This window comes from Dermochelys coriacea, chromosome 2, assembly GCF_009764565.3.
Source record: "Dermochelys coriacea isolate rDerCor1 chromosome 2, rDerCor1.pri.v4, whole genome shotgun sequence".
Classification (NCBI taxonomy): domain Eukaryota; kingdom Metazoa; phylum Chordata; order Testudines; family Dermochelyidae; genus Dermochelys; species Dermochelys coriacea.
In genome coordinates this window covers 1,397,079-1,409,234 of record NC_050069.1, presented here as the reverse complement: position 1 = coordinate 1,409,234, position 12,156 = coordinate 1,397,079, and the positions used below count along the sequence as shown (strand labels likewise).

The 12,156-nt window shown below is 53.9% G+C and overlaps 1 protein-coding gene across 2 annotated transcripts in view; it reads left to right on the top strand.

The window, feature by feature from the left end:
• Nucleotides 1-11,060: 11,060 nt before the first annotated feature.
• Nucleotides 11,061-12,156, top strand: part of PLEC (plectin) — a 166,566-nt gene continuing 165,470 nt past the window's right edge. For both annotated transcript variants that reach the window (XM_043507195.1, XM_043507194.1), the window contains exon 1: nt 11,061-11,244. In XM_043507195.1, coding sequence (XP_043363130.1) covers nt 11,085-11,244 — 160 coding nt within the window. In that variant the 5' untranslated portion in view covers nt 11,061-11,084. The remainder of the gene's footprint in view (nt 11,245-12,156) is intronic.

Below are 12,156 nucleotides of genomic sequence, written 5' to 3'. Positions count from 1 at the left end.
GAGTCCCCCATCCTGTAAGTCCAGCTGGCATTCCTTGTTCCTGCATGAATTACATTATATTTGGCTGTAGTGAAATATGTATTTTTTGCTTGTGCCCAGCTCCCCAAGTGATCCACATCACTCTGTATCAATGACCTGGCCTCTTTGCTATTTATCAGTCCCCCAATTTTTGTGTCAGCTGCATCACTTTATCAGTGATGATTTTATGTTTTGTTCTAGGTCATTGATTACAATGTTCAATAGCCTAGGGCCAAGAATCCAGTCCAGCAGGACCCCACTAGAAACATACCTGCTTGATGGTGATTCCGTTTGCTGTTACATTCTGAGACCTATCAGTTAGCCAGTTTTTAATCCATTTACTGGGTGCCAGGGTAATTTTATATCATTCTAGTTTTTAATCAAAATATCGTGCGATACCAAGTCAAACACCTTACAGAAGTCTATTACATCAGCACTATTACCTGTATCAACCAAACTTGTGATCTTGTCAAAAAAATATCTAGGTAGTTTGACAGGATCTATTTTCCAGAAACCCAAACTGATTGGCATTAATTACATTACCCTCTTTTTGTTCTTTATTAATCAAGTCCCATATCATCTGCTTCATTATCTTGCCCAGGATCAGAGTCTGGCTGACAGGCCTGTAATTACCTGGGTCATCTGCTTTACTCTTTTTAAATATTGGCACAACATTTGTCTTCCAGTTTTCTGGAACTTCTCCAGTGTTCCCTATTAACGGTCCAGCGAGCTGTTGAGCCAGCTCTTTTAAAACTCTTGGATGCAAGTTATCTGGACCTGCTGATTTAATAATTTCTATCTTTAGTAGCTGTAGTTTAAAATCCTCCTGAGATACTAGTGGTATAGAAAGAGTGTTATAGGATATAATGATATCATCTGTTTTTTCCCAAATACAGAACAGAAATATTTATTGACCACTTCTGCCTTTTCTGCATTATTATTTACAATTCTACCATTTCTGTCTAGTACTAGACCACTCCTATTGTTAGGATTTTTTGTTTGTTTGTTTCTAATATTCTTAAAAATCTCCATGTTATTGTCCTTAACTCTGCTGGCCATACATTTCTCCTTGTGTCCCTTTGCTTCCTTTATCTATTTTCTACAATTCCTAGTTTCTGATTTATATTCATTACTATCAACTTTCCCTTTCTGCCATTTGTTATATACTGTTATTTTTGTTATAGCTGTCTTCACTTCCCCTCTAAATCAGGTCACTTTTTTTAACCAACATGGTCTTCTTCCTCAATCGTGGGATTGTGTTTTTTTGGAAATCCAGTACACTGTTCTTAAACACTTCCCAATTATCATTCACATTTTTCTGATTAAATTCTTCCTCACAGCTAATTTGGCATATAATTGTTTTCAGCTTTGGGAAATTGGCCTTTTTAAATCACCAAGTGTATCTCTTATGGTCTGGACTTTATTCCATTTGCACATTATAAATGTGATCAAGTCATGATCCATTGTATCTAAGTTACCATTAGTTTATAGTTTTGTGATCAGTGCCTCCCTACCTGTCGAGACAAAGTCTAACACAGAATTCTCCTGTGTTGGTTGCAACATTTTCTGAGTTAGGAAATTATCATCTGTAATGTTTAGGAATTCCGAGGATGTTAGAGTACATCCGCGGCAGCGTGAGACCTCCAGCATGTGTCATGCAGACTGAAGTGTCCGTCCCCCAAATCCTCTGTGATCACGCAGCTTTTCTTCATACACGGAGCAGATAGATGTGAAAGGAGCTGGTCCGCCTGTTCCCCAGTGGGATTTGGAGATTTGTAGCAGCCACTAACATCCAACCTTATTCAAGATTATTTTCTTCTGAGTTCTCAGTGACTCCGAAACAGGTAATGCCACTTTTGACATGTAGAGAGAGCCATTTCTGCCCTGCCCCCTCCCCTCTGGACCATTCAATCCTGCCTAAACACGTTATAACCATAGATTTTCAGAGTCCAGTCCTGGGAATCATCCCACCTGGTTTCAGAAATACCAGCTCGATCGAATTTACACTGACCCACGAGCCATTCCAAGTCCCCTTGTTTGCTCCCCTGGCCCCTAGCACTGGAGTAGGGTGGGAGCATTTCACACATTTCTTCACTGTGTGTCTTTTGGGTCCTTCATCATTTTCATTCTCAACATCTAGATTTGGTGCTAAGTGCTCAGATCTGCCCTCTCTGTACCCCCACCCTTTATTATTGATGGCCAGCAACCTATACAGCCCCCTCTCCCCCGAGACGAGGGACCCAGCTAGCGGGTCCTTGCCAGAATCTGCTGCCTGCTGTCAGAAGGCTGGGGGATGAGAGACGCCCACCCTGGGGCTGGGATACATGCCAGGCTCACGGGCTCCTCCCAAGGGACACTGCTGGCCAACATAGCCAGTTCCCTGCCCTGGGAGCCACTTACAGAGGCTACAGGGCCAGGTCCTGCCCTGCCCCCTCACAGCACAGCCAGCTCCCCCCCCCCCCCCGTGCGTCAGTCTCCCAGACAGAGTCCGTGAATTCATGGCCTCCCAGCCTCTCCTGCTGCCCAAGCCACCCGGCGCTGCCACCAGGACTGCGGGGCTGCCCATGCCCAGAAAGCTCAGCTCTGCTTGGTCTAGGGCCTGCCCGCCCCAGAGCTCCCCCTGCCCACCCCCATGGGGCCTGCCCACCCCAGAGCTCCCCCTGCCCCTCTCAGGGCCTGGGTACTCTGGACACCCGGCCCCATCCCCTGAGCCCATGGCCTGCCCACAGCAGAGCTTCCCCTACCCCCATGGGGCCTGCCCACCCCAGAGCTCCCCCACCCCTATGGGGCCTGGATACCTGAGATATCCAGCCCCACCCCCCCGAGACCATGGCCTGCCTGCCCCAGAGCTCCCCTGCCCCAGTTGTGGGCTGCCTGTCCCAGAGCCCAACCCCCAGGGCTTACTTGTCCCAGACTCCCCCATCCCCCTGGGGCATGCTCACCCCAGATCTCACCTGCACCCCACCCTGGGAGGCTGCGGCTGGACATGCCTGGGGGGCAGACTCAGGCCTGGGCACTGATTCACAGCAGTCACCCCCTGTGACGAGGCTGGTTCTGGCGAGACCCACCTGAGGGTGCCAGCTCTGGACAAACTGCTTCAAGCAGGGCAGTCACAGCCCCAGGCTGGGGTTTCTGTGCACACCAAGGCGAACCAAACCAGCCAAACAGAGAAGACTTTGGTCTCACCCCACTGGCTAACCACAAGTCACACAAGCAATTCCCTTCGACACTCCAGTTTCCCAAGATCACCACCAGTGCCACTCGTTATGGGGGCAAATGGTTATGAAAACCAATACCCCAGTAGAAGAAAAAAGGTTCTCTCGATCCCAAAGGACCAAGCCACAGATCCAGGTCAATGTACAAATCCGATCTTACCCACAAATCACACTGTTGCCAATCCTTTAGAATCTAAAATCTAAAGGTTTATTCATAAAAGGAACAAGATATAGATGAGAGCTAGGATTAGTTAAATGGAATCAATGACATATAGTAACGGCAAAGTTCTTGGTTCAGGTTTGTAGCAGTGAGAGAATAAAGTGCAGGTTCATATCAAGTCTCTGGAGAACAGAGGGGGCCGTGTTAATGCACTGAATGCATCCGATGAAGTGAGCTGTAGCTCACGAAAGCTTATGCTCAAATAAATTTGTTAGTCTGTAAGGTGCCACAAGTACTCCTTTTCTTTTTACATACAAACAGCATAATCATAACCAGCAAACCATAACCTTGTCTTAGACACTCTATTTAACCCCCTTTATAGATTTGGTGCCAATACAGGACTTTGGTTGCAACAATGATCTATACGGTCCCAGTTCATGTCAATAACGTCACACCACCTAACCACCCGCACTCCTGCAAGAGACCCCAGACCCAATTCCCTGCTCCCTGCCCCTGCTACATGGGATGCCAGGGAATCACTCCTGATTCACGCTGGGGTGGTGGTGGGGGTGACTGTGGAAATCAGGCTGCCGTGGCCAGCCCAATGCATTGCCTAAAGCCACTGTGAACTTGGGGTGGGGGGGGCAACTGGGCCAGGCCGGCACTGCCGGTACTGGCATGGCCCTGTGCCCAGGGGACTCACCTATCCAGCCACTTAGAGCCACACCCAGCAGATCACTTCTCCCTGCCTGGGCCCAGTCACCCCGCTGTGCCATTGCTCCCCCATTGTACTCCCCCACCCCACGGCAGAGGGGTGCCCCACTGGTGAGGGTGGCTCCCTGCCCCCTGCAGGCACTGGCAGTTCCCACTGCTCCCTCACTCCCCTGCAGCATGTGAATCCTGGCACCAGGTCCCTCACGGTCCCCATGTTGAGATGGGCAGCCCCCACAGAGGCATGGCACTGGCATCGGTCGCTGCCCCCCAACGTGCATAGAGACTGGGGGGAGGAGGACACAGCCATTCCCTGCAGCTGGCTCAGAGGAGTAGCCACTTCTCCCAGAGCCGCCAGGCCCAGCCATGAGCAGCTGCAGCCGGGGTTCCCAGGCCGTGGGAGCAGCACCCCCAGGGGCCAGGCCCAGGATACACTCTGGGGTATGTCAGCACAAGGACTGCACACTGCATCCCCACAGGTGCCAGGGCCGGTGCCCAGCTGTGCAGCAAGGCAAGCAGACCTGGCAGTGCCAGGCATGGTGCCGCCCACCCGCAGGCATCTCCCAGCAAGAACCGTGGGATAGAAGCTGGGTTCTCAGCTGCTGGTGATGGACACGGGGAGAATCCCGGGCAGGGTGGGGGGGTTCCCATGTGGAGTAGGCCAAGGATCCATGGGGGGGCCTCAAATTAGCCAGCACATGGGAAAAGCCCCTTTTCCTAGCGCAGACAAGGCCAGCGGCAGCCCCTGCTGGAAAACTGCAGGTGACCAGTTCTCCAATGCAGCCATGTTGGGTTTAGCCAGGATTTAGAAGTCCAAGGGTTTAGCTGACCCTGAGTCAGCGGGGTGTGACTGAGCTCTCCCCTGGCCCCTAGGGATGGGTTGAGGGAGGACTTCAGGAGCAGATGGGGTGTGCACAGATGCACCAATTCTGCCTGGGTGCAGCAGGTGGGGCTGCTTCACCAGAATGGTCACGTTTGGTTGGTTTGGAGTTGCAAATCTCTGCAGTACTGGGTGCCAGGGTAATGGGATATTGTTACCCGATTGTCCAGCGATGGGCAGCAGACCTGCCCCGATGGAGCTGCTGCCCCTAACTGGGCTCACTCACTCAGCAGGGGTAAGGGTGCTGAGGCCAGCTGGGCTGTGTGTCATCAGTGAAGGGTTTCTCGGGGAGGGAGCTGGTTAGACGTCATTGCGAGTGCTGGGTTGGGGGTTTCTGAGGGTGATTTATTGCTGCCTAAGGCTGAAATGGCTGAGCAGTGGATGAAGTGGTGGAACCTGAGGCTGTGACGATGGGAGAACAGCAGGGAGACACCCGACCTATGAGTCAGTGTTATACAGACAAAACCACACAGGATCGTTTCAGGGGACAAGACAAGATACCACGTTTATTATTACATAATTTGATTTATGACCAATAGCTAATATCTAATACCTATGTATACACACAGACTCACACACAACCCCCCCCCCAAATGTTAGGTTTCAGAGTAGCAGCCGTGTCAGTCTGTATTCGCAAAAAGAAAAGGAGTACTTGTGGCACCTTAGAAACTAACAAATTTATTAGAGCATAAGCTTTCGTGAGCTACAGCTCACTTCATCGGATGCATTCATTCTGATGAAGTGAGCTGTAGCTCACGAAAGCTTATGCTCAAATAAATTTGTTAGTCTCTAAGGTGCCACAAGTACTCCTTTTCTTTTTACCCCAAATGTTCTGCAGTGCTGTATAGTTACCAGTCCTGAAAGTAGCTTGGGTTCGTGGCTTGGGTTCGCAGCTTGTGGCAGCTAACTGGCCAGGAAAGCCGGGCACAAGGAAGGGCTGGGTCTCTGTTGGGCACCGATGCCCTTCCATGTTGGCAGCAGAATGTTACCCTCCAAAGTCTTCCATCTCACCCATCCTTTTTGTAGGCTTTAGTTTGAATCCAGAGTCTATAGGTCTTGCTGTGTCACGCTGCCTCTGGGTCTGGTGTGATTGATCACCCGACAATTGCAGATGTGACTTTCAGCCTAGGACCTGGCTTTGATGTTCCTTCAATTGTACTTTTGTTCTTTTCTTTTGAGGGTGGACTCTTCTTGCTTTGTCACGGCTGTTGTCTGCATCTTCAGCCCTTGGTGTTTCATCAGGACAGGTTGGGGCTGGAGGTTGATTCCATCATCCATACATACCTCATTCACACCATCTAAACTACACTAATCAGATTACAGCAGGGTTTTGCAAAAATGAAGGTCACAGCAAGCTTTTACAAAAGGGAGTGAGCATTTGAAAATTGAGTTTGGGACAAGTTAAAATGGAGTTTGGGTTACAATATGGACAAGTGTAAGGAATGGCAAACAGTGAGCAGAAGTTACAATGTTGAAACAGTGCAAGTTTCAGTGATTTAAGCAGCAATTAGCCAGTTATTGGGGTAACCAGTTTTATGAATTAATGTTGTTTCATTCATAAAACTTTGCTTATGAAGTTATAGTCATAAAGTGAACAATTTCATTGATCAGTTCTACACCAGTCGCAGAGGTGTTGTTCAGTGTCCCCCCTCCCATGCCCCGTGGGAGGTGAACGCCATGAACTCACCTCTGAACTCCAGCTCTCTGCTGACCAAGGACAGCCGGCTGTGAGTGGGGGGCCATGCAGGGAGATGGTGTGTTAGAGGGACATTTGTTTGTTGGCCTTTCCCACTGCAACGTAGGAAACTGAGGCAACAGGCACTGGACAATGTGTGGTGGGGTCGGGTTTGCTGAAGTGAGCTGTAGCTCATGAAAGCTTATGCTCAAATAAATTTGTTAGTCTCTAAGGTGCCGCAAGTCCTCCTTTTCTTTTTATGTTTGTGAATGTGCCTATGGTGATTTCTCAGCCTGATGCTTGTGTGATGAAGCAGGACTGTTCTTAATGTTTCCTCTGAATAGTGTGGGGGTGCCTCAGTTTCCCCTAGGCTGTTCTTAAGTATCTAGGGGGTGGGATAAGGGTGTATGATCGTTGCAGAGCCCTAGAGGGCAGGTGTGTGCAGGGGTCTGGACACAGAGAATGGCCGACACCCTGTTTCCTGGCATCTGATGGCCTGGGCCCTTCCCCCCTGCAAGGTGAGAGCTAAAGGCTGAGAGTCACGTCTGACTGCGGAGCTGGGGTGCAGGACACTCTGGCTTCCCCAGGACCCCACCTGGGTGGACTCACTGTGGGAAGCGCACGGAGGGGCAGAGGATGCAGAGTGCTCTGAGCTCAGACCCAGAAAGGGAGCAGCCGGGTGAGCTGTGTGTCCTGCAGACAGTCTGCTCCCAGAGAGGAGACTTCCCGGGAGTCCTGACTGGCTTCGCAGGGAGCAGCTCCAGACATCGCCTGGGGAGTCCGTGACGGCTTGGTTCCCTGCTCTCTTGTTACCCACAGACTCCGTGCTTGCGAGAGGGGTGATGATTGGTGTCCCAGGTTGCTGGGTGGGGGTTTGAGCTGGTTCTGTTTTGAACCTGCCCCGGCGTTAGTTGCTGCCGACTCCACTGGGCAGCTGGGTTACACCTACCTGGGGAACAAATATTTAATCACAGGCGGAGAAAGGGCTGAGGTGGTCGGAGGCTGGAAGCTGAAATGAGATGAATTCCAACTGGAAATAAGGCGTAAATTTTCAACAGTGAGAGTAGTTAGCTAGTGGGCCAATTTCCCCAAGGCCGGGGTGGATTCTCTGTCACCGGCGATTGTCAGATCCAGACTGGCAGGCTGGCTAAAAGCTCTGCCCTAGGAATGATCTGGGGCAGGTCTCTGGCTGTGTGACACGGGGTCAGCCCATGGTTCCTTCTGGCCCTGAAGTCTGTAGCCTGGGCTGTGCTCGAACACAGACTGCCCCACTGCATCATAAGAACATCAGAGCGGCCAGACTGGGTCAGACCCAAGGTCATCGAATCATAGAATATCAAGGTTGGAAGGGACCTCAGGAGGTATCTAGTCCAACCCTCTGCTCAAAGCAGGACCAATCCCCAGCTAAATCATCCCAGCCAGGGCTTTGTCAAGCCTGACCTTGAAAACCTCTAAGGAAGGAGATTCCACCACCTCCCGAGGTAACACATTCCAGTGCGTCACCACCCTCCTAGTGAAATAGTGTTTCCTAATATCCCAACCTAAACCTCCCCCACTGCAACTTGAGACCATTGCTCCTTGTTCTGTCATCTGCTACCATTGAGAACAGTCTAGATCCATCCTCTTTGGAACCCCCTTTCAGGTAGTTGAAAGCAGCTAGCAAATCCCCCCTCATTCTTCTCTTCTGCAGACTTAACAAGCCCAGTTCCCTCAGCCTCTCCTCATAAGTCATGTGTTCTGGTCCCCTAATCATTTTTGTTGCCCTCCGCTGGACGCTTTCAAATTTTTCCACATCCTTCTTGTAGTGTGGGGCCCAAAACTGGACACAGTACTCCAGATGAGGCCTCACCCGTGCCAAATAGAGGGGAACGATCACGTCCCTTGATCTGCTGGCAATGCCCCTACTTATACATCCCAAAATGCCATTGGCCTTCTTGGCAACAAGGGCACACTGTTGACTCATATCCAGCTTCTCGTCCACTGTAACCCCTAGGTCCTTTTCTGCAGAACTGCTGCCGAGACATTCGATCCCTAGTCTGTAGCGGTGCACGAGATTCTTCCTTCCTAAGTACAGGACTCTGCACTTGTCCTTGTTGAACCTCATCAGATTTCTTTTGGCCCAATCCTCTGATTTGTCTAGGACCCTCTGTATCCTATCCCTAACCTCCAGTGTATCTACCTCTCCTCCCAGTTTAGTGTCATCTGCAAACTTGCTGAGGGTGCAATCCACACCATCCCCCAGATCATTAATGAAGATATTGAACAAAACCGGCCCGAGGACCAACCCTTGGGGCACTCCACTTGATACCGGCTGCCAACTAGACATGGAGCCATTCATCACTACCTGTTGAGCACAACAATCTAACCAACTTTTATCCACCTTATAGTCTATTCATCCAGCTCATACTTCTTTAACTTGCTGGCAAGAATACTGTGGGAGACCATGTCAAAAGTTTTGCTAAAGTCAAGGAACAACACGTCCACTGCTTTCCCCTCATCCACAGAGCCAGTTATCTCGTCATAGAAGGCAATTAGATAGTCAGGCATGACTTGCCCTTGGTGAATCCATGCTGACTGTTCCTGATCACTTTCCTCTCCTCTAAGTGCTTAAGAATTGATTCCTTGAAGACCTGCTCCATGATTTTTCCAGGGACTGAGGTGAGGCTGACTGGCCTGTAGTTCCCAGGATCCTCCTTCTTCCTTTTTTAAAGATGGGCACTACATTAGCCTTTTTCCAGTCGTCCAGGACTTTCCCCGATCGCCAGGAGTTTTCAAAGATAATGGCCAGTGGCTCTGTAATCTCATCCGCCAACTCCTTTAGCACTCTCGGATGCAGCGCATCTGGCCCCATGGACTTGTGCTATCCAGCTTTTCTAAATAGTCCCGAACCACTTCTTTCTCCACAGAGGGCTGGTCACCTCCTCCCCAGGCTGTGCTGCCCAGTGCAGCAGTCTGGGAGCTGACCTTGTTCGTGAAGACAGAGACAAAAAAAGCATGGAGAACATTAGCTTTTTCCACATCCTCTGTCACTAGGTTGCCTCCCTCATTCAGTAAGGGGCCCCCACTTTCCTTGACTTTCTTCTTGTTGCTAACATACCTGAAGAAACCCTTCTTGTTACTCTTAACATCTCTTGCTAGCTGCAACTCCATCGAGCCCTGTGTCCTGTCTGCCGACAGCGGCCAGTACCAGGCGCCCCAAAGGGGATGAACAGAGCAGGCCATCGTCGAGGCAACACACAAATATCACTTTGGGCTGTGAACAATGGCGCACCCTGAGCGCTCTGGCTTGGTTCTCCGCGCCCCCATGGACACAGCAAGGGGGGGATTCCCTCACGGCAGTACGTGTCTACACTAGGGTGCTGCGGCTGTGCCACTATAGACCTTGCGGCATGGACATGCCCAGGGTACCCATGAGCAATGCTGCTGGCTCCAGGCAGGGGCTGGCACCGCCTCTATTCACACTGGGTGGGGCTCATCCTTCTAGGGAGCTGTGGGGCCTGGGTGCTGGATCTCCGGGACCCTCTATACTTCCAGCAGCTCTGTCCCCAGTGCACTGGGCCCCCTGGAGCCCTCCAGGACAGATGGCTGCGGGACAGGATCTAGCCACGGTGGCACCCATTTGCCCCCAGCCAGAGAGCAGGTGGGTAGGAAGAGCAGCCCCATTGGCTGTGGGGTCTGGCCATGGGGGAACTATGGCTCGGGGGCCCATGGTGATGCTCAGGAGGGAAGGGCATTCAGTAAGGAGTGGAGCATGGTCCCCAGGAAGGCGATGCTCTGGTGAAGAGAGGGAATAGCTGGGAGCTCCCCCCACCCCCAGTCAGCCCTCCTGCCCCCCCACACCACCCCCTGCTGGGAGAGGTGGGGCTAGAGTAGCCGGGAGCTCCCCCATGGTCAGCCCTCCTGCCCCCCCCACAGCGCCCCCTGCGGGGAGAGGCTGGAGTAGCTGGGAGTTGCCCTTCAGCCAGCCCTTCTGCCCCACTCCTCACAGTGCCCCCTGCCTGGGGAATAACGAGGTGGGGGCAGGGCTATCCTGGGGGCACGTGGAGCTCTGCCAGGCTGGGAAAGGTGAGGGGGGAGGGCTGGAGCCTGGGGGGTGAATGAAGGAAGCAGGGACGGAGAGGGGTGTGAGGCCCGGGGGTGGGGGAGAGGCTGTGCCAACAGCTGTCTGTAACCACATACCCTGCTGGCCTGCAGCCCCACGGCCCCCCAGCTGGGCCCCTCCCCACCAAGGGTTACCCAGCGCTGCGCTGGGGCTGGGGGGGCGAGGGCTTGGAGCTGTGCCTCACACCACAGTGACTCACAGGGAGGGGCTGGAGCACATCTGGAGCACATCTGGCCCTCTGCAGCGGGCGGGGATGGCAGGGTTAACGGGGCCGGGCTCTGCACACACACAGCGCCACGCAGCCGGCCGGGCAGTGCCTTAGCATGTCCCCCCTGGGCCCGTGGGTGCCGAGGGACCCCGCGTGGCTGCGCGTGGCCTGGGTCACGGCGCTGGGGCTGAGCTCTGTCTGCGTCTGGGTCCTGTTCCTGGTGTGCTCCCTGTGGGGCCGGCAGCCTGCGCGCCCCGGGGCCCAGCCGCTGGCAGGTAGGTGCGCTGGGGCCCTCCCGTCCTGCACCCGGCCGGCGTCTGCTCCTGGTCTGGGCCCGGGCTCAGTGCGTCCCGTGTTGCCAGCACAGGCCATGGGGGGCCTGACCCAAGGACCCCCTCCCCCCATTACAGACTGACCCTAGCGACACTGCGGGCCTGCCCCCACTCGGACGCGCGGCAAGGGGAGTTTTACTCTGAGCCCCGCGGTGCCAGGATCAGGCCCTGAGAGGGGCCCGTTGGCACGAGGCTGGGTGCACATTACCCAGACCACGGCTGTCGCTGGACCCAGCCGCCTCCCCACAGGCCGGCCCTCGTCAGTCACCCCCAGCCCTGTCACCCTGACTCTGGCCTGGCCCTCGTCACCCCCACCCGGCCCTGTCACCCTGACTCCGGCCTGGCCCTCGTCACCCCCACCCGGCCCTGTCACCCTGACTCTGGCCTGGCCCTCGTCACCCCCACCCGGCCCTGTCACCCTGACTCCGGCCTGGCCCTCGTCACCCCCACCCGGCCCTGTCACCCTGACTCTGGCCTGGCCCTCGTCAGTCACCCCCAGCCCTGTCACCCTGACTCCGGCCTGGCCCTCGTCACCCCCAGCTCGGCCCTGTCACCCTGACTCCGGCCTGGCCCTCGTCACCCCCACCCGGCCCTGTCACCCTGACTCCGGCCTGGCCCTCGTCACCCCCACCCGGCCCTGTCACCCTGACTCCGGCCTGGCCCTCGTCACCCCCACCCGGCCCTGTCACCCTGACTCCGGCCTGGCCCTCGTCACCCCCACCCGGCCCTGTCACCCTGACTCCGGCCTGGCCCTCGTCACCCCCAGCTCGGCCCTGTCACCCTGACTCCGGCCTGGCCCTCGTCACCCCCAGCTCGGCCCTGTCACCCTGACTCCGGCCTGGCCCTCGTCACCCC